The sequence below is a fragment of the Vanessa atalanta genome, chromosome 20 (genome assembly GCF_905147765.1).
Source record: "Vanessa atalanta chromosome 20, ilVanAtal1.2, whole genome shotgun sequence".
Classification (NCBI taxonomy): Eukaryota; Metazoa; Arthropoda; class Insecta; order Lepidoptera; family Nymphalidae; genus Vanessa; species Vanessa atalanta.
In genome coordinates this window covers 9,850,770-9,877,348 of record NC_061890.1, presented here as the reverse complement: position 1 = coordinate 9,877,348, position 26,579 = coordinate 9,850,770, and the positions used below count along the sequence as shown (strand labels likewise).

The following is a 26,579-nucleotide window of genomic DNA, read 5'->3' as shown; positions in this document are numbered from 1 at the left end:
TTAGCCTACTAATGTTCGTCTCAATGTATCCTGTATCCTATTTTTATTCCTATCTATAATTTTGAAGCGCAATATAAGTTAAAGGGGGAGTGAGGGCCCGTTTCTTTTTCTATGCACCGGGGTCCTTGTCCACCACTACGCCACTGGTCATACGGTTTTAAGTCGTGATGTCTTCATTTAACTCCCAGTATAATTTCAGGCACAAGGGACTTAAGTCTTTAGAAGACTAGACAAAGCGTATTCGACACTATTATCGATGGGATTATTTGAGCTTTCGTCCATATTATTTAATTTAATACGTCAACTGTTGAACATGTGTAATTCGAGTATATCGAAAATATGTCATTTCTGTACATTTTGGATTTTTCTACCAACGAGATCGAGATCGACTAATACTGTGTGACTTTGTTTAGAGCCTAGGTGGCGTCGCATAAACAGTTTATAAAAATGGTAAATATTCCAGTTCTAATGTCTATAAGTGCTGAGGACCACTTACGATACGATGCCATATTTGCTTACATATTTATAATTAAAAAAAAATATCTATTATCAAACTAATATAATTAAAAAATTACCAAAAAAAAATATTAACTAAAAAAAGGAACATAATTCCGTTCATAATATGTATATGTTTTTAAGTATATAATTGTAAGGAATAAATAAATTAGCAAAAAAAAGTATTTTTTTGTCTATGTCTCATTATCTTAATTCAAATGATTCCTTACAATCAAATTTTCAATAATCATATATATTAATATTATAAATGCAAAAGTTACTGTTTGTCTGTTGCTTCTCACTTCCAACAACTAAACCGAATTCGATGAAATTTTGTATGAAGCAAGTTTGAACTCAAAGGCAGGACATTTTGATGCCCAATACCAGACGACCAACCCTTTGTGGAGTAGTAGTATACGACTACCAATATATAAAAAAAAACGGGATATTTTAAATAAAAACACAATTTAAAATCCAACATTTATTAAATTTTGTACAATTCACATTAACACCAATTCACTAAATACATTTACAATACATAGACGGTGCAATGAAAGCGAATGCAAAAATTCTTATATAATGCGTCCAAAATTGAAAGATATAATAAATGTCATAAAATATTTTAATAACAATTCGTTATCATATCATTTATTTTTTAAAACAACGTGTACATTTATTTTACAAACAATATACAAGAATACAACCAAATTGAGTAGGTTCCGCCGTTTTAAAAGATTTTTTTTTACCTTCACCTGCATGTGTGTGTGAATATATATATGTATGGAAGTGCGGGTCAAATCTTTGAGGCACACACTTAAGTTGCATATAATAATATACTTCAATATTCAATATTTTACTGCTTTTAATAAAAAAAAACTTGTTTTAAAAAATATTTTACACTTGATCTTAACTAGCTTAACACAATTATTATAAAAGCGGACTATTGATTTTACAATGGCAACACTTTAATATATTTTTTTAATAATTCTTGTTAGTGGTCGAATGTCCGACATTTAATGTTTCATGTAATTCACTAATCCGTCAGTATTTTAAATATTCGCTTTTTGTTTTAAATATCTTAAGTCCACCACTTTTCCATTTGACTACATAAACACGGTGTACTAATTTAAAAATAATAAAATTATTCAACTACTAATAATTGCTTAAATGCATCGATTTTCAACTGATAAAGTATTGAATTTAAATTAAAAAATTATATTATTACATATTAATCTGTAAAATTTTTTTTTTTTTTAATTTGACGTGTCAAGTGTTGTATTAGAATTATTTTAGTAATTTATTGCTTTAAAAACAACAACTGTTTTATATGTGAAATTAAATGTCCAATAAGTCAGTTCAAAAGTCTAGACGATTCACAGATTATTTAATCGATTAGAAGGTCAAGACCGAGCCTTAAACCAGCAATTCGTAATATAATACATAAACATTATAGACCAAACTTAATATTTATAACTACATAAATATATACATATATGTATATTATATAGAATAACACGAATTTTTCTATCTAAATACATTCAAAGTAAATACCCCATAGTAATACAATAAATATATAATACGTATCTATATTCTGAGCTACGTAATGCAAAAAAACTCAAATAGACAATATAACTTTTTGATCCTGTAATTAAAACTATATTTGATATATCATCATGCTCTCCCGTTCTTTCATTTACTATTCATGTATGTTTGTCTCACTCACACACTTGTTATTGCGAGATTGAAATAACAAACAAATGAATCTTTGTACGTATAAAATATTAATATGTCAACTTCTAAAATTTTCATACATTGTTTTCTTTTTGTTTTGTTTTTTTTTTTATAAAAAGGATTGTAATAAAACTTATTTAATTCGGAAGGTAGATAAATGTTGCCATTGCAACACGCGATATCAATAAGTGTAATGTTATGGAAGAATTTTATAAAAAAACAGACTTATATCATGCTGTGAGTTTTATCAGTCGAAGTTTAATGAATCATTTTAAAAAATATATACATATCTTATTAGGAAACTGTTATTACGTCATTATATACGAAATCAAGTTAGATGCGACGTGATATTCATTATATATTCATAATATAAAAGTAAAAATAATTATCATTCATTGATATTATATTCGACAATAGATCTGTATAAGATTTACAAAAATGAATTAAGTTAAATTACGATTATCGTTATCTGAATGTCAATACCAGACTTCATTATTGATATATTAATTATGAATTTATTGAATATATCAGGAACGTAATATAAATAAACAATCACATTGATACACAACCGCAGCTGAAAATAAACGTCTTTAGGAATTGTATTTGTATAATTAGAAATAAAATATAGTTGTATGGTAAATTATTATTTTAAGCTACTGTCTCACTGTCGATTCAGGCACCATAGTGGTATTCATCTCGAATATCGATAAATCATAGATAAATCATTCGAATAATTGGCGTTCGTAATCGATTTTTTATAAAAAGTTTTTTTTAATTTTATACTGTCATTTGAAATCGATATTCACCATTTATTTAATTATACTAGATTTTAGTTTAGTTGTGAAATTAATAATATACGTATGTAATAAAAATATTGTATACAAATTTTCTGCGATACAAATTGAAATGTATAAAGTTTTATTACGTCGAAATCATAAGTATTTTTTATATTCGAGTACAAATTTGAAATTTCTCAAAACTTGTAAACTACAGTTATCTTATTGCTTTTAACTTTTTATTTCTTATTGTTCGTAGCAACTTTCATATATAATCTGTTTTATCTGCCATAATTTAAAAAAAAAAAACTTTATTTTATAGAGGCACAGATAAAATTTACAAACTGCTTAATACTTATAATACAACGAGAAAAATTTATATAAATTTAACTGGAACAAAATAATTACGCTAATATCGTCTTAATTATACCGCCCAAAATTGCTGAACAAAATGAGATGGCCGCCAGACGAAAACATATACCTCGAAATAAAATTCCCGATTACGTTTTCAACGAAGTTTTACGAAACAAGAAATCTGCAATGAGCTTATATAAAATTTCAAGTAGCAAAATATTGTGTGAACGTTTCATTTAAGACGAAAATACTAACGAGCGTCGGCCGACGGCTACGCCTCCGGCGCGCTCGCCATCTTGTTCATGATCGACGTGTACGCGAGGCCCAGCGCCCACGACACCTCGTGGCCGTTCACTTTCTTGAACAACTGGAAATTAATTCGATCGATTAGGTTCGTCGACATACGGGCCCTCCGACATGAGCGGTTCCAACAACGATTTAAATAAATTCTTAAGTTGGTACTTTTAATAATCTCAACCGCGACGCGACTCATCATCGTCGCACTCACCGACACGGGCTCGGCGTCGCGGATCTTGAAGACGTCCTGCAGCAGCGTGTGCACGTACACCAGGTCCACGCACGCCCACGGCTGCTCCACGTTGGACGCCGAGCACGCGCGCAGCGCCGCCGCGCGGTACTGCGCCGCCGACACCGCGCCGCCGCGCATCACGTCTGCGCACACACACGCGTCAACGCCTACACGTACACGTACACGCGCCGGCTGCTACGGGACGTAGGCGAGTCGGGTTACCGATGAGGCCGGCGTCGGCCGCCACGTCGTAGAAGTAGCTCATGGCGGCCACGGCGCCGTGCGGCGGCAGCGGCGGCGCCGCGCCCGCCGTGCGCGCCACGTAGCGCCGCGCCGCGCCGTGGCAGCGCGCGTACACCGCCTCGCGCTTGGCACCGTCCGCTCGCGCCGCGCCGCTGCGCACACGCACACACGCACCATTACCACGAGGCGATTAAAGCCGACAGGTGAAATGACAAATATAATAATGTTTCTAAATGAGTTATTGATTTTCGTTTGAATATATTACGGTGTTGAAGGTGAGGCTCTCGGTCTGATTTCAAACTTGAGCCGAATTCGACCGAGTTTTCATTAATAGATATAGTCTTCTCGATCTATGCTAAAAATTATAAAAGTTAGCGTCGATTGTACGTGCCTACTCGAATTAATATCTGCCGTCAATCCTACCTGATAATGTACTGCCTGTTCGCGTACGTCCACTTCTCCCTCTGCACGATGGGGTCGACGCACACCGAGACGAACTCGTTCGTGTCGTTGTCGTTGGCCTCGAGCCGGAAGATGCCGTACCGGGCCGCCAGCAGACCCAGCTTCAAGTAACTGAAACGGAAAATACTCACGTAGACCGGTCTGTATAGACATTTCAAAAATACAACTGAGTAGAGAAGGCCTATAGCTGATATTGTGTAGTTGAAAGATTGCCTTGAAATTTTCGGCTAAGATTTACAATGAATTTCTCCGCCATCTTGAAAAAAAGGTGGGGGGGAAGCTCTACAATTTAGGTCTGACTCGGACTTTTTCCTATTTTTTTCGATTTCGAAAAAAATAGGAAAAATCGGGGCTTTTTAAAAAATATTATTTGTTATTTATATACATAAAAAAATGATATACATATATTACATAACATTGAAACGTGTTCTTTTTTAAAAAAATATAAACGTTTTTTTTTTCACATTAGTCACAGTGGACTGTGACTATTGTCACCTGTGCGTGTAGAGAGTGACGTTGGTGGCGCCGGCCGGCACGACGTACAGGTCGGCGGGGGGGAACAGCTTCCGGTCCTCTTCGCGCGGCTCGAACGTGATCTGCGTGGAGCCGCCGCCCAGGTCCAGCGCCGCCATCGTCCCGCTCCCGATCAGGTCTGAGTATAAGAGGAAGGAGCTTAAGCGCCAAACGGATACAGCAGGAAATTAAGTTTAAATTTACCTTATAACATATTAGTTACCCGTCCTTGCTATTTATATTTATTCTTGCCTTTCCTCCGTTAAAATCCGATTAAAGTTTAAAAGGTCTAAGCGGTCGCACAGCGGGAAGCGACTTTATAATATAAAGAGCTAAGAGGCATGAAACTTAACTGAAGAATGCGATTTCAACTCGAGCTAAAACCACTGAATGGACACAATGAGCTTTATTTAAAGATATTATAATTGTATATAATTAATCATAATAATATAATTGTACATAATAATAAAAAAAATATTCATATCAATAAACTTGGTAGTTTTTTACTTTGAATAAAACAAACTAAAATCAACCATAAAAAAAATACAATAAAAACGATGCATCTTAGTTCTCACAACAAATACAACAATATACTCCGACTTTAAAAACTTAAAACCCTGGTAAAACTAGCAAATATATGTAAAATGACTAACGTTGTATTTCTTAAAAATGTTGCTAGCTCAAAAAATATCACTTATACTTACTATGCAATAAGTTGACTGTATACCAAATGAATATTCCCTCGTCAGAACCGTCCATGATTTCTACACTATTTTTATCAACGTGGTAGCCCAATCTGAAACAGAAAAAAAAATTGCATTCCAGACCGGTGAAATTAAACTAATCTTGTACATAAATTTAAAAGTGTTTGTAGATTAAAGATCATGTAGATCTTTGTGGGAATAGAATGAAGAATAAAAGTTTATATGAGTATGAGATCATGTGTATGAGAAGTCATAATTTATGGTTTTAAGTAATAGTGTTTTATTTAACGTTATGGCTTATTTTATTGTATTGTAATATGAACAATTAATGCATTGTGTTAGACACATAACACGATATTTACGACTAAAGTCGATAGGACACGTGATCCTCAATCGAAGGTCGCAAAGAATTCTGCTGTCAATTCAGTCTGAGTTACGGAATTTCTTCATAACTTTTCATGGTCGGCAAAATATATAGGATTTAGTTATATTATCGTATCTGCTGTTAAGTTAGCGCCAAAGATCCCAAGGGTTGCAAATCCGAGTGTTTTCTTTCAAGGAAAACATAGTACTCTGTCACTCCCAAGGATGACTACTCCACGCCGCGGAAAGTAATCTTTAATCCTGAGCCCGAACATCCGGTAATGTCAGATGCATTAGAGTATGATGGGATGACAATGGAAGACGTCAAAGTTGGAGAATAGAGAGTGCACCTGTGTGGGGCACACATTGTCCTATGTAGTATGTACTGAACAGTTGGTCTTGCTTGAGAATGGCCGAATCACTCGAAAAAACGTTACCATGTAATCTAGTGAACACTATTGAATCTGACAGCAACCCTTTACCCGATTTAATACATTGACGCTTTCGCTGTAAATACTAATTAGTAGAATAAATTCGTGAATATAAGATCAAACCGATTTAGGCAACGGCGGCCAATCTCGAGGGCGACCAGCAAGCTACGCAAGACATATAATAGTCCAGAAGTATGAGCGCAAACACAGATGCACTCTCTATTCCCTCAATCTCATAATCCGATAGGACGGCAAATCATACACAATCGGAAACATTTCAACGGACCAACGACTTTACATACTTTGCGACACACTTACAGGCACGGGAGTGCACACACTTCAGACTCCAGGCTGGTACTGTGAATTATTAGATAGAAAAACTCTAAATCGACCCGACCTTGGGTTTGAAATCCAGTCCCTCAGGAACTGCGACCTTTTATATAGCGACTGGACAAAACGAGGCAGGCAATATATATGTATGTAATAAATATAAAAGTGGACGAACTTGGATATAGCCTTGGAGACTTCGTCGATGAGCATCTGCGCCTTCTGCGGGGACAGCAGGCGCAGGCCGGCCGTGGCGCGCACGATGAGCGGCGTGTCGCGGCGCCGCTCGGCCGGCACCAGGTGCGCCGCCTGCCGCACCAGCTGCACGATGGTGTCCGCGCCCTGCACAGCCGGCGCTATCAAACCTCACCGCCGCCGACGACGACGCCGCGCTCTTATACGTATAGTCGTTGGAGCATGTGAATCTCAACCTATGATTGTAGATTAGCCGAGGATTTCTACTGAATTTTTACTGAGCTAAGTGAGAGTACATCATCTCGGGCTCAGTGATGAAATATACCGTCGTGAGAAAATGCGTGTGTCGGGGAACACTTTGCCACGTGTGTATCCCAATCTAAAAAACGGAGGAAGGTTTTGCCAAGCCACATAATTACCTTCAAATTGGTTGTTTAATAAAATTATATGTCATGTTTATGTAATATACCTTTTCTGGGTCATCGACGTAGGACGATAGACCCGGCTTTGTCTCTTCCCAAAATTCATCCACTAGGTCCAAATTTGGTTGTCCGAATACTGGAAATATTTATTAATGAGGTGATTTTGATGGAGAATATTTAAATTTAATTTTATATTATTCATTAAGTCATTTCATTTTAGAAAAGTGTTACTAATGAGTTTTTGTTCTCTTCACAGTAGAATCTTTGTATATTTAAAACCCATATTTAAAAAAAAATACTCCATTAAAATGACGAATTAAAAATGGTTGTACTATTTAACAGCAGTGTAACATAATTGGGCTATTACTTATTTAGACCTGCTTAGAACCCAAGAGAGGTTTCTCGTAATAAAAAATAGAATCTAATATATGTATGAAAATAAAAATTGAATTATTTTAAAGTAATACTCGTATTATATGAAATAATAAAAACCTTTACCTGTAAATGGTACTCTAAACCTATAAGCCAGTACTCTGGTCCCTGAAGACCCTGCGTCTATGATCACCGCGTGGTGATAGACACTCTCGTAGCCAAGACTCTTCGCTAGGCCATCGAACCATTGCGCCTGCCCCGCGAACAGTCCTAAAATTTAACATACATCGACATCAGTTAACATAACTATGTTGACCAATTTTGTTTTCCATCAGAGCCACGCTATACGACATAGTATGTTAGGTCCTTCTAGGGTTTAAGTTTCAGCCCGGGATAGGCAAATAGCTAAGCTTAGATTTCTAAGTTGACAGTGCAGTTTACCCTCCTTGGCCACATAAATCCTGATGCATTGATCTTGGCCTGAAGCTCTTAAGTTTCGTCATGAATGCTGTTCCATCGGACTATGAGAGTGATAGAATACAGAGAGTTCCTGCTTCTGGTTTCATATTTAAGCACTATAAGATCTCCTGCGCTAAACTCCACAGAGATTGAAAATGACTACGGTAACCTAAATCGGATGAAAAAAGATCACCATATAAACTTTAATAAAGGCCTGACTGAGAATTTATTATGACTAAGCTTAAAAACCAGACTGTCCCACTTAAAACGGGATGTATGATTACGTTATAACCTATATTAAATATCTATTTAAATAAATTGAAATAATGTCTAACGCAACGCAAAAATATTTCCATACATAATATTGACAATAGAAATAAGCATAAGCATAAACTTGTAATTTATACTTTAAAATTATTTTTAATACGCGTTTTAAGTATGAACGACGGAAAGTATGTAGAAGATTACATAAATATATGTAACGATGTGCAGGTACATATGTTTACTTTATGGTAGGGCTTGCTGCAAGCCCTTCCGGGTAGATACCACCCTGCAGTACGTAGTTGTGTTCCGTTTCACGAGTTAATAAGACACTCTAACTACGTGCACAAAGTACATAACATCTTAGTTCCCAAGTTTGGTGGCGTATTGGAGTTGTAAGTAATGGTTAATATTTCTTACGGCGCCAATGTCTATGGGCGATAGTAACCACTTACCATGAGGTGGCCCATCTGTTTGTCGGCCTACCTACATTATAAATAATACAACGCCTTAATTTACGCACCCTTTATCGAAACAAATTAAATAATATAGCGTGGTGTGTAAATAATGTACTTAATTTAGCGTAAACATTTCACGGAAATTATCATCTTGATAGGTCAAAGTCAAGGTTAGGGGGTTAGACACGGAATTTAAAATAGTAAGATATAAATGTCAATGTCTGACTAACATCGCACCGCTTCAAGTTGTGCTAGACAGTGTCACCACTTATTATTAGATGGCTAAAATATTTTGTTATAAAATTAAGTAAAAGGTTTCTCCAAAAGAGGTAAACTTGAGAAGAAGAAAAAGAAATGCTTTTTCATCAACACAATTACAATATACTCAAATAAATTCAAACAAAAAATTATTAATTTTTTCCATACCTCTCTTTATGTCTGAGGTATTTCTTCCTAATTCTATTGCCACTAATAAAACGGAATATATATAAATATATATATATATATATATATATATATATATATATATATATATATATATATAATTATTTTAGTATAATATTTACACGAGAACTTAGTTAATTATTTATTATTATTATTATTTATTATTAATAATAAAATCTAAAGCCTATTCCAATGGAAGTAGGAAAAGAGATAAACAGATCTTAGATTTACGTATTTCATACGATTTGCTACTAACTCAGCTATATTGTGCAGAACGAAGAGTAGGATTCATAGGTATATTTTTATTTATATAACAACACTGTTACACTCAACGACTTATTTCCAGTTTCATTTTACTTCCAAAATTCCGATAACAGTTTCGACACGTTCATAACGCCAGTTCCATAGTGAATATCATAGACTTATCAAGTTATCAACCAATGACATTGCGTCAATTTGCTGTCAAATGTTGTATTTTAGCTTTTTTTTCTTTTATGGTTGGAATAGAGTACAGACGTTCATTGCTATCGATTTAACCCAAATGTTCATCAAATGCGGATAAAAACATTAATGTATATTATTTTGTTATTTAATTTAATATGTTTAATTGCGTTTTAATATCATTTATTTTAAGTTAAAAATGGATATAAATCACTTTAGAATGAAAGATGACTCCATGTATATTTTATTTTTCTTTCAATTCACGCTTAAAGCGATGAGTAACTTTTTCTATCGTTACAAATGTCCAGTTCTACTAAAAAATGTTGATCGAACGGCGTTCAGCCGAGTACCTATTCTACAAAGTCAACGATCCATGCCTGTAACTCCGACAAGCCAGCGGCGAGAGTCCTTAAATGTTTTATTCCAACCCTGGCTTGTAAAACGCTCGCTCCAACTCAAATGTTATGTCGGCTAACCGCATTATTTTTTTAGATATATCGATCCAGTTTCTGTCATTAACTAAATACAAATAATCCTAATCAAACGATACAAAGTTCATAAACCTTATCTGAATTCAATGTATTAGACAAAAAATTGGATGAAGTATAGGCACTGGCGATATAATTAAATTTTGTCAAACAATTCGTGTTATTTTTCAGTGTAATCGTGTCTTTTACGAAACAATTGTATTTAAAAATAGTTTTTTTTTGCATTGAATCGGTATTATTTATCGAGGCGGTAAGCATTACCTATTATAAAACACGATTGCCATTTCAATTCTTTTAATTTATACTCAAAAAATATATATACAAAATGTCTAGACGTATGTAAAATAATCGTCCCCCTTCTTTACTCGCGTGAGAAACGCGTTACGCATTTCCTAAAGTTACGTTACATAAAGTGGGGGTACGTAGGACTCGCCGGTGCCCAGAACGCTGAGTGCGCTCTAGAATACCCACTAAAACACCAGCGATACCCTTTTCGTCTACCGTTACAAATTGTCACCCTGCTGGGCAAAAGGCTCTCTTTATCTTTCAGAGGTTTGGAGCTTATTTTCACCACGATGTATTGAACTCATGCAGATTTATTTACGATGTTAAAATTCATGGTCGAGCACGAGATAATTATAAACATAAGAAATATAGTAAAGCTTTGTATTTATTTAATATATATTTAATTGGCACTAAAGACACAGACATATACATTAATGCAGTGGTTGTAACTCTTTAAAAGGGTCAAAGAGATAATTTTGGTAATGTCTACAATTTAATTATAAATAATATATACTAGTCAGAAAACTTATATATTTTTTTTTTAGCAATGTCGTTTTGAAATTCGGACTGTAGTCTTGATAAAATTAAAAAAAAAACAGTTTAAAAAAAGCGTTTGTGATAGGAAATTAATATTTCAATATTTTACTGTAATACATAAATATCGCGTGTGTAAAGAACAAACATTTTAAAAAAAAAACTAAAAAGCAGATTCAAAAGAAGGCAGACACTGAAGACTTAAAAAAAAATGTATGTGTACGATACAATTATTTTTTTCTAATTAAAATGACTAAGTTGAAAATCGTAAAAAATAATTAATATATTTTATTTGTATTTAAAAAAATATATAATTCATTACCTTTTATTAAAATCGATAATGCAAGCACTATTGTCCCGTATAACATATTTTATGGCGCGATAATAATTCTTCACTGTGATGCGTTATCTGTAGTAACAGCAACACAACTAATAGTGAACTATGATCGTCCACTAATATATTTGTACCAATGAATCTAAACTTCAGTTTCCTTAAACTTTAAAGTTTATTTAAAACGGAAAGAGATGCCAATATATTTAATTTGGTCTACATAAAACAGTGTCAAATAACTTCTATCACTATTTATCTCCGTCCTTGTTTCTCATTCCTTGATTTTAATAGAAATTCACGGTATGCAACGGCACGACCGTACTATTTCTTCAGTGTATATAATTAAAATAAACTTAAATAAAACACGCGATTAAAGACCTTATGTCTAGCCGAGTTCTGTTCACAGTTGTTTATTGAATCACGTTTGCTTAAGATTTGTAAAGCCACGTACATGGTAGAACTAATTTAGCGAAATCATTTTCTATTGATTATTATTGACAGACTTATTATTCAGACGTTTAAGTACCTACATAAACGCGCGTGAGAAGTAATACTTCGTATAATTAGTTTACACTAATATGATATAAAATTTCAACCCTACAGACCCCTACCCTGATTTTTTTTTTTTTGCGTATTTATAAAATTATCAGTCTATGATCATTACTAAAGACTGCTTTACGAACTTCAAGAATCACGAATTTCAAGCGCCAATAACACCGTTTATGTAGACGTTTGACACACAAAATTAACACCTTGATTTTTCTAAGTATCAAGTTCCAAATTACTACTCAATCTTTTTTTTTAATTGAAGCATTTTCCCGACTAATTGATTCTCAAATTGTCATATGTCTACTGGTTCGAAAAAAAGAACCCGGTCACAAACAATTATCCTAAAGTGTGCTGCCAAATCGTTGGGTTTATTAACCTTTTACAGACCAAACGTTCATCGACTTTTTATTTAAAGACTCTTTTAAATTAAATTGTGACGCTGCCTGGTAACATGCACGCACACTAACATAATAATATTAAAATATACCTACAAAAAGTACAGAAATGTCTTTGTATATACCAAAACGATAAATAAATTTTAAAAAGTCTTCTCGTTCTTGATTCCATCCCTGAATTCCTTCATATCAATTTTATTTGTTGTCATACCATCGCTAATTGCTTTTACATTTTACAAGCATTTGTTGATCTTTTTACGATGTACTTGTAACATACCATAGATATGAACATTATTGTCATTACAATTTTCATTTTCAGTTAGTAAACATAATACTGTTACTGGCATAAAATACTTTAAATATTAACCAAACTAGTTAGCGAACGAAAATCTAATGCTGGACTGGGGTACTGTGTAATGCATATTTTGAGTAAATAGGTATACTTATATACTTTAAGTTCTTTAAAACAATAACAATTTTATATCTTAAATCATTTACGACGTTTTTAAATGCAAATTTACCGTAGGTACATAAGTACCACTAATATCCATTTTTCATATTCCAATATGGAAAATGAAAAGATCTTACTTATTGAACCCAAAAAGTTAAGACCTTAACCAAATGAAATTAAGAAAAAAAAAACAGTTTATTCTCACCCTAAGCTGAAAAAGTTAAGACCTTAACCAAATAAAATTAAGAAAAAAAAAAACAGTTTATTCTCACCCTAAGCCTGTAAAAAGTGTATAAAACAACGCAATATTCACTTTATCATAAATTTTATAGACCGTAAACATGGTGATATTTATATTAAATTATTTTCTTTCCTATGTTTTGAACAAGTGAAATGTACATTAGTAATAGGTGTATGTTAGACAAAATTGTAATTTTCGAAAAACGTAATTGGGTTATACGCTAGAACAAATTCTAATAATGACAACGATACTAAAAACAGGTAATTATTTTTTTTCTTTTTACTTTAGTTCGATAGAACACAACAGTTCACCACCGCAACAAACGCCGTCAGTGTCGCTGTACCTGGTACCTGCGAGTGCCATTCTGTAAAACCTCACTCATAAAAAAAATTAAATCAAATTTCGAACATCGCGATTTTGCACACATGCATACATATTATATAACTTATGTTTATACAAAATTCATAAACCATACAAATAAATTATAAATATAAACTTTGGTACAACAGGCAATCTGACAGTATTAACAGCTGACACTCATGCACATCCCACCGAGGAGGAGGAGCCAGTCAAAACCAGTGACTGACACGCAATGTCGCTTCAAACTTGTTTTTTGCTACCTACCGCGCGTTAGTATATAAATCAATATATTATAATAATTTGCTTCCTATCTTAAAAGTTAATTTATATTTTAATTCTTTAATTATCCAATCTGAACTGTTTTGCTTCATGTATTGTGCTATCCTAATTTGAGCTTGTGTGTGTGTTTTTTAACTTTAAAGTGTAGAATCTTAAACTGTGTTTGGCTTATAATAATATTCACTCGCTTCTATTTTCAAACGGTAAGTGCTTATCTATCCTTATTGTAAAGAGGTTAATAAGTTGAAGTTTATACCTATGTTACAATGAATTAAAATTAATTTTATTATTTATTATAGCAGGACCAAGTCTGTCTGGTTTTGATTGTAACTTATAAACATACAAATATGTCTTAAGCTTTACATTTAATTCAACACTAACAAGACAAATCAAAACTGCTTTTATGAGCCTACTTAAAATTTTATAATTATAGTTGTCAAAGTTGCATACTGATATATCACAATAGTATTCAGTGTTGAGTTGAGTCTGTTCTAACAGATTAGCTCTACAGTTAGACTTAGGTCTCTTGTACAAAAACTAATGGTACAAGTTTAAGGTTAAAATAAGCCTTTTGTTACTAAGCCATTTTAATGAATACATAATTAAACCTTTAGATGAAGTAATACCACACAAGGTATCATTATTTGCTATTAGGATAATATATATAAATTGTTGCTGGATAAAGGTCTACTCCTCCCTTAAGAAGGCTTATTAAGCTATCCTACTCTAGTAACCATATTCCGTACCGTAATCTCGTATATTGAAACCACTTTTCCGTAAAAGTGGTTTCAATATAGGAGATTTAACGGACACAAGTTTTCATACAATGTGATAATTTCCATCATCGCCATACACAAGATCCACATCTTGTTATCACACCAGAAAGAGACATCCATACTTATTTATTTGAATTATCACATATTTATTTACTACTAATGTTAACCGCCTAATAGTTTAATAAACATTGTATATTGTGAGAATAGATTTGTCTCTGTAAATAGTAATTTGATGTTCAAAGAAAAATACAAAACATTTAGTCACTCTACTACAACCAATTTAAAACTATCATACAATATCATATCATAAAATTCAATACAGTAAGTTATGTTCTATTTTTATTCAAGAGGAAAATCCATATGATATAAACAATATATATTCAGGAAATTACTAAACAGTTTTTATAATATAATACTTAGTAAGGCAAAGGTCTTTTATAAATCAAATAAAAAAAAAGTCCACATTACACATCTATTTCACATGGACCTGATCATAATTAAAGAACAAGCATATTGATAAATATATTAAAGAAGTTAGTGTACCACAAAGTGCCAGATAGATACTTCAAATGTTACACCCTAGAAACCTTTAAGGGATAGAAAAATAAAAGTTATATTTAACTCACCCAAAAAATATGTAACACATAGGGCTAGTACTAGGAGGAAAATAAATATTTTCTTTAATCTTCTCGGTTGCTTTAAGGTTCTAGCCCTTATGTTGATATGTGACGCTGAGGTATCATCTTTTAACTGAAAAAATAAAATTTTACTATGAGAGAAATTACAATCAGTTATGTTGTGTACACAAATAAATCATAAATGATATGCATTAGTAATATATATAATTATTTTTTTAAAAACAACCTTGATGCAATATGCTTTTGCTTCACAGGCAATTAAATAAAAAAATTATCCTCTTCTGTGTACATCTTTTATGCCAGTATTGACTATAATACTCCTACACTTTCATAAATAAATAGCCAAAAATTAATTATTTAATATTAAGTAATTGTTACAAAATTAAACAAGATATCTTGTATTGTAATGATGATAGCCTGTCATTTGAATTGTCTATTATACTCTTCAAGGTAATAATATAATATTATTTCACAGTTCAATTTGTATTATATTATTTTAAAATTGTTCAAACTGATATAGTAAATAATATCAGCCTTTAAAATCACAAACCTATGCCTTATATTTGAAATAACAATAATTATCAGTTATTATATATCCTAGTTTAAATTTTTATCTCTAACATTTAAATACACTTATAGTTTATCGTATTATCTGATATCTATATTCTATGTATCTGTATTAATCGGAATATATTCTTAATACATAATAATAAAAAATAAAAAAATCGTAGTAAATAATTTTAAAGCTTACCTCTAAATACCTGTAGGTATTGAATTTTCCCATATCGGGTTAAAATGTACATCACAACCTTAACTATTAAGTATATTATTTGTGCATCTTAAAGTAAAACAGCAATATTTTAGTTCATAACTTCGCGTTCATGGCAATATAAATAATCACAATACTGTCAATACTCGAAAAACAAATCGTGACAGCACTTGCCACTTAGCCACTTGTAAAAGCTATTGATGTCAGTCTGGATAGTGATGTACTTCTACGGAGAAAAACATCGACAACCATAGAATTACAGTTTAACATCCGACAATGCGTTACGACACGTCCGGACGGATACCTTCCTAAAGTCAAAACTTGCTGCCGAATAAAAATGAAATACACTATTTTATTAACTCGATGAAGTTATATTAACCTAATTGAATTATCGAAACATTAATGTTTAAAACTTTTCGGTGGTCCAAGGAACTTCCAATATTCATTCGATCAGTTTTAATACAAGTATTATAAGGGATCACGTTTGTTTAATAAAAACCTGGAGGACCTCGGAACACGTAATATTTTCATAATTTATTAATTTATATATTTTTATTGAAAGTTCAAAATATAAAATGATTATATTAGGTTTGTTGTACAACTTAACGAGGGCACCTCGCCTTAGTTAAGTTGTCTTTTGATCTAAGTTATTAACCTTTTATTTTATAGAAAATGTTGTATGAGAGAAAAAAACCACAAAAAAAACTTTATTAAGTTTTACCTATCTGGTACACAAGAAGTAAAATCGTACAGCACTAAATGTCACTTCGTGACATTATAATGTTATCTGTGTCTTCGCGATTGTCACTATAGAGTAAAATTACGATTTGAGATTAATTAGGGTTTTTGTAGAGACAACTACTTTACTACTGTTAACTACTTGTTTAGAATAATAAAGAAATTGGGAATGCACATGTATTTAATTTTACTTTTAAATTTTTTAATAGATGACAACCTTGTCTATGAAATAATAGTCAATGAATATTGCATATTATAACTTAGTGATTATATACTCTTTAGTCAATGGTTTGTTTTTATTTATCAACGAAATGAATACTAAAACTTTAAATTATCATACTGTAAATAATTATCGTAACACGTTTAAATATAACTGATATATTACGGAAAATATAATTTTATTGCCGTACATAAACAGCAAGTGTTGTAAAAAAAAGTTTTGCAATAGGTGTTAGAACGTTAATTGTGACAACAGGGATTCAAAACGATTAATAATAATCTAAAGGTAAAATTACTCCATTATTATCTTCATTACTTACTTATCTTAACCAGTATTCGAAGAATTTAAAAATAATTTGTGCAATTTTAAGTAAGAAGTGATTTGACAAATTGAGGTTATGTTATTTAATAATACGTAATATAGATATTTACCTTTCTCTGTCGTATTTCACTCATTTTCCCATGTATTATTTTCACTTAGTAAAATATTCACCAAGATATGTTATAAAAAAAACCACGATAATTACGAAAAAATTGGTAATAAAATATTTTTATTAAAATAATATAATAAAATAATATTAGCTTATATTGAAATATAATGTATATATTCAATATTGAGCGTTATCAATCATTAGTGTTTGTTTTATGAACGTATTCCTTTGACTTATTTACACCGTATACGTAATTAAAAAACAGTTATTCTCGGCCACTACCATAGATACGAGTGACTTCGCGCTGAGTGGCGCGGAGTTATGAGATAACGTTAGTAATAGAATAGGTATCGTATTCGTAGGAAAATCAAAAACGATAAAGTGATGTAATATCCAATGACAAGACGATTTGATACTTTCAGGAAATAGTGATGGAAACCTTCTATTCTTACCTTTACCTTTTTATAAATATGTTTTAAAATTTATAGAGTCGATTCATTAGCGTCCGTATTCCATATCCGTATCCAAATGAATAACCGCTTTAGTTAAAAAAATACAAGATAAAGAATTTAACTTTGGATAAACATAATTTATAACTTTATTTTCAAATAACAAATTTCAAATATATTAAATTGCAAAACGTAATAAAAGTAGGCGATCAATACTTGTTACTTTATATGAATATATGACAACAAGGTCATCAAATAGATGCAATGTGACTACGCTCATAATATATATTCTATGTGATGTATGTATATGTACCCGGCCTTAGCGGCGATCGAAGCTGGTGCAAAAGTTTGTTGTTTTTTTACACCAAGTTGACCTTCTTGCTGTTTTTGTCAATTCTTTTTCTGCATCTTACGTGTATCTAAACATCGTATAATGATTGAAATTAGTACTCATATTTAATACTCTTATATAGAGATAAGAACGTGTACTTATTGCAAAATATTTGTCGGTTAAAATAAATTTTGAAAATATGGACATATTTGCCATGTTCAATTATAATCTGTCGGCATTTGCCTACTTTTCTACTTACTATTATTTACTTACTCATTGTAGTGCCCTATACCGAAATATTTAAAATTGAAACTTCCCCCAATGGGTCTCACCTGCCATTACATACAGTGCATGTCTAAGTTAGTGTCGCTCGTCGTCGTTTTGTTCTATGCTGGTAAACTTAAGTTGGATTTGAATGGGAGTAATTTTAAAGGTCGTCAGACTTAAGTGATAGAGGAATATCTATTTATTCGTGGCTAGTCTAATGTGATCGTGATTTGGACAAACGCCATGTACCTTTGAGGCTAATGTCAAGAATATATCTGAAAAGGCAGTCATCCGTCGCGGCATTTTTAGTAATGTATTTCTAGAGTTTTTTTATACGATTTAATTATGCACGGGTAATGAGTAGTCTGATCTGTATTATTATTTACAATTTGCAATCTATGAAACACTTAAAAATAAGATGTACTTAATAATTATCTTGGATAGATCCTAAAATTATTAGAAACAAAACTAAGTACTTTATATTACATAATGCCATCTTAATGTTTTGCGTACGTTTTTTGTATATTATTTTTATTAGGTTTTGCTGATTAATTAAACTCTAGCACACAATGTCTTGCATGGATGCACCTTCTGTAGCCGGTTTCGGGTAATTTTTATTTTATTTAAGATTTTGAAAATAATCGGCGTCCGATTTTGTTGTTTTTCAAGCTCGAGGTCAAACTTCTTATACACTTGTGCAGATTTTAGGTAAATACTTAAAGCGATGCTATTCCAATCTACATAATATGTAGATTACTGTAGTATTTTTATGTAAGTAAATATTACAGATGGCCCAGTTATAGAATTTGTTAATTGCTAAAGCTTAGTCCACATTTAAAAAAAAAATCCCAGTGCCTGATTTGATCAAAGACAATGATGACAATGAATTTGAAAAGAAGCGATATCATTTTCACATGTTTAGATCTTGTATTTGACAAAGAAAGGCAAACATATAAATATCTAATATATCGAAGAGAAACTATTTGAACATTTCTTTAGATAATGTAACGCTCACGGCAAATCTCGTCTAAAAATTCTACTCTTACGAACATAAATGAAAATAATGCTACTTACTAATATATTTGAAAAAAAAACTCTGTATAGTATAACATAACTAAATAATTACAATGAAGTGATAATAGGTATAGAGCAATCATCTCTTCCTCGTAGACTCTCTTAGTTTTTAGGATATTTTGGACCATTATAGCAGACAAGAAATTTATTTGATACCCTAGTTATCTTCGAATGTAAAAACATGACGCAGTGATGCTGGGCTTCTATTAACTGGATCAAACCAAGAATCAAAACTTTAATCTTTATCGATGTGAATCATGACTGAATCATATCCTCGCCAGCTCAGGCACAATTATACATTTATTCACAAAATTAATATGCCAATTAATTTTGATAAGAAATTGTACTGTGACAAATCAATTGAGCAATATAGTTAGCGTTCATTTTTTAACAATAATGATGACAGTATCACTGTCTAACTTATATTTAAACGATAGGGTACATGTTATTCCTGATATATGTTGTTTCTGCCGACCTATTGAAAAAACCTAAATCGTCCTCAGAAAGTTTACGAATATCCGTTGATTCACATGGTTGCAGAGCTTTGTGCAAGCCTGTCTGGATTGGTACCACCCACTCATCATAAATGCTACCGCCAAACAACAATACTAATTTATGTATTGTTGTATTCCGTTTTAAAGGGTGAGCTAACCAGTGCCTACAGGCGCAAGGGACATAACATCTTAAGGCTATGTAAGGAATAGTTAATATTTCTTACAGCGCGTACGAATGGTGACCACTTACCATCAGCATGCAATATAATTCAGTAGCCGGGTTAATCCAAACAATTGGTGATGTTTCCTTGTGGATGCTGGCGTTATAAATTAAATATTCCAAATTTCAGCTTTCTAGACTATTGAGTTTTCGCTGTGCGTTATAGTCAGTCAGGACAGACGATTTTATAAGTATATACTTAATAATTCAGTCGCGTAGCTATCGATAAACAGTCGATGTTTTTCAACATCATTACGTCTAACAACATTGACCTTGTCGACTAGATAATGTTATATACACTATTCAATTTAGCTTCGTAATTATTTAATAATTATATAGTTAATAATTATGCATTTACTTAGCATTTTAATAACAGATCAAAATATAAAATTAATATTTTATATTTAATTTTGATGCTTTATTATAAAATAAATGAACATCACAATATGTATGTGTATATTTAACACGTATATAAATATATAGTGTTTATACAGTAATTACTAGAAAACCCGGCAGACGTTATATAATGTATTGCCCCGTTTATATACCAATTGTCACGGCGCTTAATATAGAGGTGTATTCTGCGGTGTCACCTAGCGGTGAGTTACAACTTTAGTGTATAGTATAACCGTCTGCACGCTGATCAGCCAAGCAACGTTAAATTATGTTAATCACAATCATATATACAATCAATTAATTCAATTTTATTCAAGTAAACTTCACAATTAAGCGTTTTTGAATCGTCGATATTTAAATAGTACCACCGTTTGGGAAAGCAGCTTCCAGTGAGAAGAAACGGCAAGAAACTCGCATTGTTTCTCTTCATAGTTGTTCTACATACAATCATTATCCTATATAAAATGGTGAAATAATCAGCAGATTATTTTTCTTTGATCTGTAATTGTTTTCAATTTCTATAGTAGCCGCCATATAATTTCCCGCAGTATATCCTGTGATGGTCAGCCATGTGGTGATTTATATACGGCTTCATCAGCTTTATCGATTTTCATTATAGGCAACCTTTTCGTTTCAAGAACGATAGGACTGACTAACTACTACTGTCCAATGGATATTGGGTGTTGTGGAATTTTCCTGAGGGTTCTTTTCAATTTTGATCACTCTTGCTTTACTTTCCAGCTCCTTTCTTTCGTCTATTAGAAGTTCAATATTCCTTGAACACTTAAATGACATTGACAAGAAAAGGTTTTGCTACTTTATTCATTATTTTATTTTTTTATGATATCGGTAGGCGGAAGAACAAATAGGTCACCTGATAGTAAGCGGTCACTACCGCCCATAGGCAGTGGCGCTGTAAGAAATATTAAACATTCCTTACATCACCAATGCGCCACCAACCTCGGGAACTAAGATGTTATGTCCCTTGTGCCAGTAGTTACACTGGCTCAATCACCTTTCACACCGGAACATAACAATACTGAGTACTGCTGTTTAGCGGTAGAATATCTGATGAGTTGGTGGTACCTACCCAGACGGGCTTGCACAAAGCCCTACCACCAAGTAATTATTTTTTGTTTGTTACCTGGTTGAGTGTACTATGCATCTGCGTAGTTTTGGCATGTTCTGTCAGATTCACTGACCCACTTGTAAAGGACTTTTTGGGTGTTAGTTTTTGACGTATGTGAAAAAAACATAGTCTAAACATTAATTGATCGGGTAAAAATCAACCCAAATTACTAATAATACATTCTTAATAGATAAATAACTTAAATAATTTGCAACACATCTTTCATTTCATTTTCACATCATTTTAATAAGTTTATTATTTTTTTTTCGAAATTATTTACTTAATTGCATTTTTTCATATCATTATATCTCGCTTGCTACGTTGATAAGTATGATTTCAAGTACATACTAATTACAGACATCAATTCGGCATATCAATATCTATGACATTTTTATAATAACTAACTCCTCCATGCGGGTTCACCCGTTACATTTACGACCCCTTAGGTCGCAGGGTTCAGGTTTAGTGATAGAACATCTATGAGTGGTACCTTTCTCAATAATTGGACTATCTAATGCAAAAACAAAAATTGTTTGTATTACAAAATCCTGAGATTAACGCGTTCAAACAAACATCTTTATATATATATATATATATATTAGTGTAGATTTTTAGGGTGAAGTTATGTAGCATATATAACCTTTCTCAAAATGTGGACTATCAAAAATATTTTTCAACTGGAAGTTGTAGTTTTTGAGACTTAGTACGTCTAAACAAACTATTAAACTTTATACCATTAGAAAATATCCTTCTTAAAATATCGATCGCCAATAATAATTAAAGAAACTGTCACATACAGCGAAGATAATTAATATGTCGAATATACGTAGAAGTGATATGAAAAATATATCAAAAGATATTATCTTATGATACGAAAGGTAATTACGCTGTACAGTTTGTATGAATAGAAATTCATTTATTATTATATGTCTGAACATTAAACAGAATTGTTCGTGCAAGTTATTATGGAAGTCTTAAGGCTATATGGGCCTTTCTATGTATGCTTAGCTTGATAATATTGTAATGCACCTAAGGAAGTTACAGATTGTTTTAGAAATGTTGATGAACGTAATATAAATATCAAACCGAGGTGGTACAGTGGTTAACACGAAAATTCTAATAAACAGTTGGTTCAACCACTAATTTTCCATATGATCAATTTATGCGGTGAACAAAACATTGTCCGGACACCACGGATGTACCCAGATGCCCACATAGCGCACCCACAGGAGCAGCGTAGTGGAAGAAGCTCTTTATCATATTTTATATTTTATATTATAACTAAAAAATAAACAAACACTTATCACTCCTATTAAATCCCAGAAAAATCAAACATTTTCCAAAGTAAAGTGGAAACCAAAAATAGTAAGGAACGTTTTTGTACCAATTATTTCGTAAAAATAATGAGCCTAACTGGGACATCGATCCCATTGCGCACAAACATATTTGGCAACTCTTTTCTTTGTCGCACCGCCAAAAAATTGAACTCTTTACCAGCAGACTTGTTCCCTTCCTATTATAACCTGGGTGCCTTCAAACGAGGCGTGAAGAGACATGCGGTCCGGCATGGCGAGGGCGACTAGTGTAGCTCATTCTTGCTGACTGTACTAGTCGTCTTCGCGTTTGGATTCTACTTCCACTTTCTATCAGGTGGATTGGAGACATACGTCTACCCGGACAATATAAAAAAAAAATCAATGAAACTGGAAATAAATCGCCCAAAAAAATTATATTCATTGTTAAACAATTCAGTTTCCAATTGTAGTTGTGATGTTGCAGTTTTCGTCAATTTCAGAATTTATGATAGACTTTGACAATCTATACATAATTATGTAGTATTTTATAATAAAGAGAAATTGTTGGTATCATTATACTGGCATATAATTGAATATAACATTCAATTTTAAGGCTACTAGTTGGCTCTATTTAGTCTCTAGTCATTACAATTTAAAGTAATTTTGACAAAGTTTATAACGACTGGTTATAGAATACAAAGCTATTTTACCAATATCACATCCATTTATTATGTATCATTTAATTTCAGAATGGAGGTGCAAGTAAATTTAGTTGATAAGCTAAAATCGTACGGCCTTGGTCGGCGCAGACTTGATGACGTTTTCTTCAATGATACGCCACCTTCTAGGTTAGGTATATACGATGCAGACGATGAAGAACTTTGTCATGCTATGTAAGTAAGAAAATTACTTAAGATTTAAGATTAGGTATAATTAGCATTGATTACGCAACACCGATTTACTAAATTTTACCGATTGGACTGCGAATCAAATGTGCTATTATTTAATGCCATTGACCCCCGTTTGTTTCATCGAAAGTCATTCATTCAGTCATTATATATTTAAAACACTTCAAATGCTCGATCCGGCTCGAAGGACTAATAAAACTTTGAATTATAAAAGGTCATACGTCGAGTACTTTGAATGCCATGATGTTTTTTTTTTTAAATTATTATCTCAGAACTGACCAGCAGATAAACTATTTTAATTTATATGACGTTTTATCAAATATGGCTAGGTATCACCCATGTATCATTTATTCTACAGCCAATATCTTAGCTGACATCGTTGTGACTACACGTTACTTGCTTGCTTTAGTACTTTAATAATACAAGAAATAACTATTCATAATATTAAAATTAATTAAAATTATCCATATTAAAAATAAAAATATCGCAAGTATGATAATAAGCTCTAACAATTTATTCTTGGCAAATGGATTAATTATGATAACCTCTCAAACAGATGTTGGTTACCAGACAAATTGGCAGATATTCTTAAATATGTAAAGTTTGCGTCTGTCATTTAATATCACAGACGCACAACTAAAGCCAACAACATGGTATCATGTTTCGACAGATTGTTATATAAATAAAAATGAAATTATCATCTGAAGTGAAGCGAAACTATTTTTTTTACACTGTACTTCTTGCTCTTTGAAAACTATTTGAGAGTACGAAATTTAACGTAAAAGTTTTTGCGCACGTATTTACGTACTTAAAGCTTCTATTATATAAAATATGAGGTTTCGTCTTATATAACGTCTTAAAAGCAACTTACACATATTTCAGGGTACAGACGACGTGCACGGTCCCGGGTTGTAATTTCACCGTGACCTCGTTACTGGACTACGAGAATCACTACAATTCCTCACACAGATACAGCTGTATGCAATGCAAGAAGGTGCTGCCGTCCCCTCATCTCCTAGACTTGCATATACAAGAACAACACGATTCATTCTTTGCGGTAATGGCTGTTAAGAAACCTTCTGTGAGTATTACTTCACCGGTTGCCACAGGTTATATTTTTTTCCAAACCGCGGTAGATTTGTGACAATCCATAACCAAATGTGCCGTTCCATATTTAAATCAAATATACTTTATTCAAGTAGGCTTGAACGACAAAAATTTAACAAAATATGATGAAAATTACATTCCATTAAAAATTCATGCAGGATTTTTTTTAACCTTATGGGAGTATTTTTTCTTCAAACTCAAATGGGACCTTATGGAAGTATATTCTTCCAAACAAACTAATAGGCTTGGTTTGGGACTAATTGCCATATTGCTTCAATAAATTGTATCACATAGCTACTTTATCTTCCACGGCCAGAGTTCAAATCGCAAGTCAAACTAACAGAAGTTAATTACCAATTCATTAAAGATTTAAAAAAAAAAACAAAGTAATTAACAGTAATAAATAACTTAAAACGAGACTATAGACGGATTTTAATGTAGGAGTAAGGACTTGACTTTAAGCCATAAATTTTATTGTATTTGATTGTTACAACTGTATAATAAAAATTTTGGTAAGGAGTAACAACAGAGTTGTTTTCCTGGATCTTCTCGGTAAAATCTACATTCCGAAATAATAGCATTACATTTAATGCTGTCTCTATAATGGTGATTCAAAATGCATCTAAAAGCCTACTCGAACAAAATTATATTCAAGTAGGATTTTATTTATCAAATTCTGAGTTCTGGCCTCCTGCTGAGAACTTATATTCCTCTTAAAGAGACAATTAAATTCCTCTTACATTTTCATTTTCATGTAATTTCCTTTAATTATTATTTAATACATTAAAATATAAAAATAAGCAAAGTTCAAAGAGTTTTTTTTTTAATTTCCAGTATTCCTGTTATATAGAAGAATGTAAAGAGAAATTTATGAATGCTGAGGACAGATTAAACCACTGTATCAAGACACACAAATTGCCTAAAGATTTTAGATTTGATCAAAAGCCGAGAAAAAAGAATAAAAGTAAAAAAAATTCACAAGCCATGGAGATAGACGTCGATGACATCCAGGCAGCTAGGAAGGATTCTCAGAAGTTAATATTCAAAAACAGTAAACAAAGGGGATTTCAAAAATATTCTATCAAGAAATTTACCAGCGATGACAAAGATTCCAAATCGGTAAACCTGGACCAAGTCATGGCAGATATAAAAGAAAGTCTACCATGAATGTTTGAATATATTTTAAGTGTTAATAAAAGAAAAAACTAAAATGTTTTTTTATGTTATTACATATATATTTAATGTAATGTAAAAAGACTCATAGTCCCTACCCCGTTAAGAAGAAAGATTGGAGATAATTTCATCAAATTAAATATAAATTTTGCATAATGTTATTAAGTAGGTATGGTAAGTGTAGCGGCATGGTGGAAAAGGCTCCAAACAGAGCCATAGCCTAGCAGTGGGACATTAATAGGGACATTATTAATATATTATTAGAAATCAGA

General features: G+C 32.2%; 2 protein-coding genes across 7 annotated transcripts; one reads left to right on the top strand and one right to left on the bottom strand.

The window, feature by feature from the left end:
- Positions 1–961: 961 nt before the first annotated feature.
- Positions 962–17,792, bottom strand: LOC125071687 (ectonucleoside triphosphate diphosphohydrolase 5). The gene is made up of 12 exons (XM_047682019.1): positions 17,466–17,792; positions 16,059–16,302; positions 15,296–15,419; positions 8,044–8,187; positions 7,593–7,681; positions 7,107–7,270; positions 5,808–5,899; positions 5,086–5,242; positions 4,552–4,701; positions 4,108–4,280; positions 3,865–4,028; positions 962–3,723 (listed from the first exon to the last, which is right to left on the bottom strand). The coding sequence occupies exons 2-12, from the start codon at positions 16,089–16,091 to the stop codon at positions 3,628–3,630; spliced, it is 1,386 nt and encodes a 461-aa protein (XP_047537975.1). The 5' UTR covers positions 16,092–16,302; positions 17,466–17,792; the 3' UTR covers positions 962–3,627.
- LOC125071688 (protein lethal(2)k10201) lies at positions 13,299–26,519 on the top strand. Of its 6 annotated transcripts, XM_047682023.1 has the most exons (5): positions 13,299–13,514; positions 13,764–13,883; positions 23,869–24,012; positions 24,910–25,108; positions 25,969–26,517. In XM_047682023.1, exons 3-5 carry the CDS (start codon positions 23,870–23,872, stop codon positions 26,299–26,301), a joined length of 675 nt encoding a protein of 224 aa, XP_047537979.1. In that variant the 5' UTR covers positions 13,299–13,514; positions 13,764–13,883; position 23,869; the 3' UTR covers positions 26,302–26,517. The 6 variants fall into 6 exon arrangements, with proteins under 6 accessions (XP_047537979.1, XP_047537980.1, XP_047537978.1 ...); XM_047682024.1 differs by lacking the exon at positions 13,764–13,883; XM_047682022.1 differs by lacking the exons at positions 13,299–13,514; positions 13,764–13,883 and adding an exon at positions 13,900–14,096 and having other exon boundaries at positions 25,969–26,516.
- Positions 26,520–26,579: the final 60 nt, after the last annotated feature.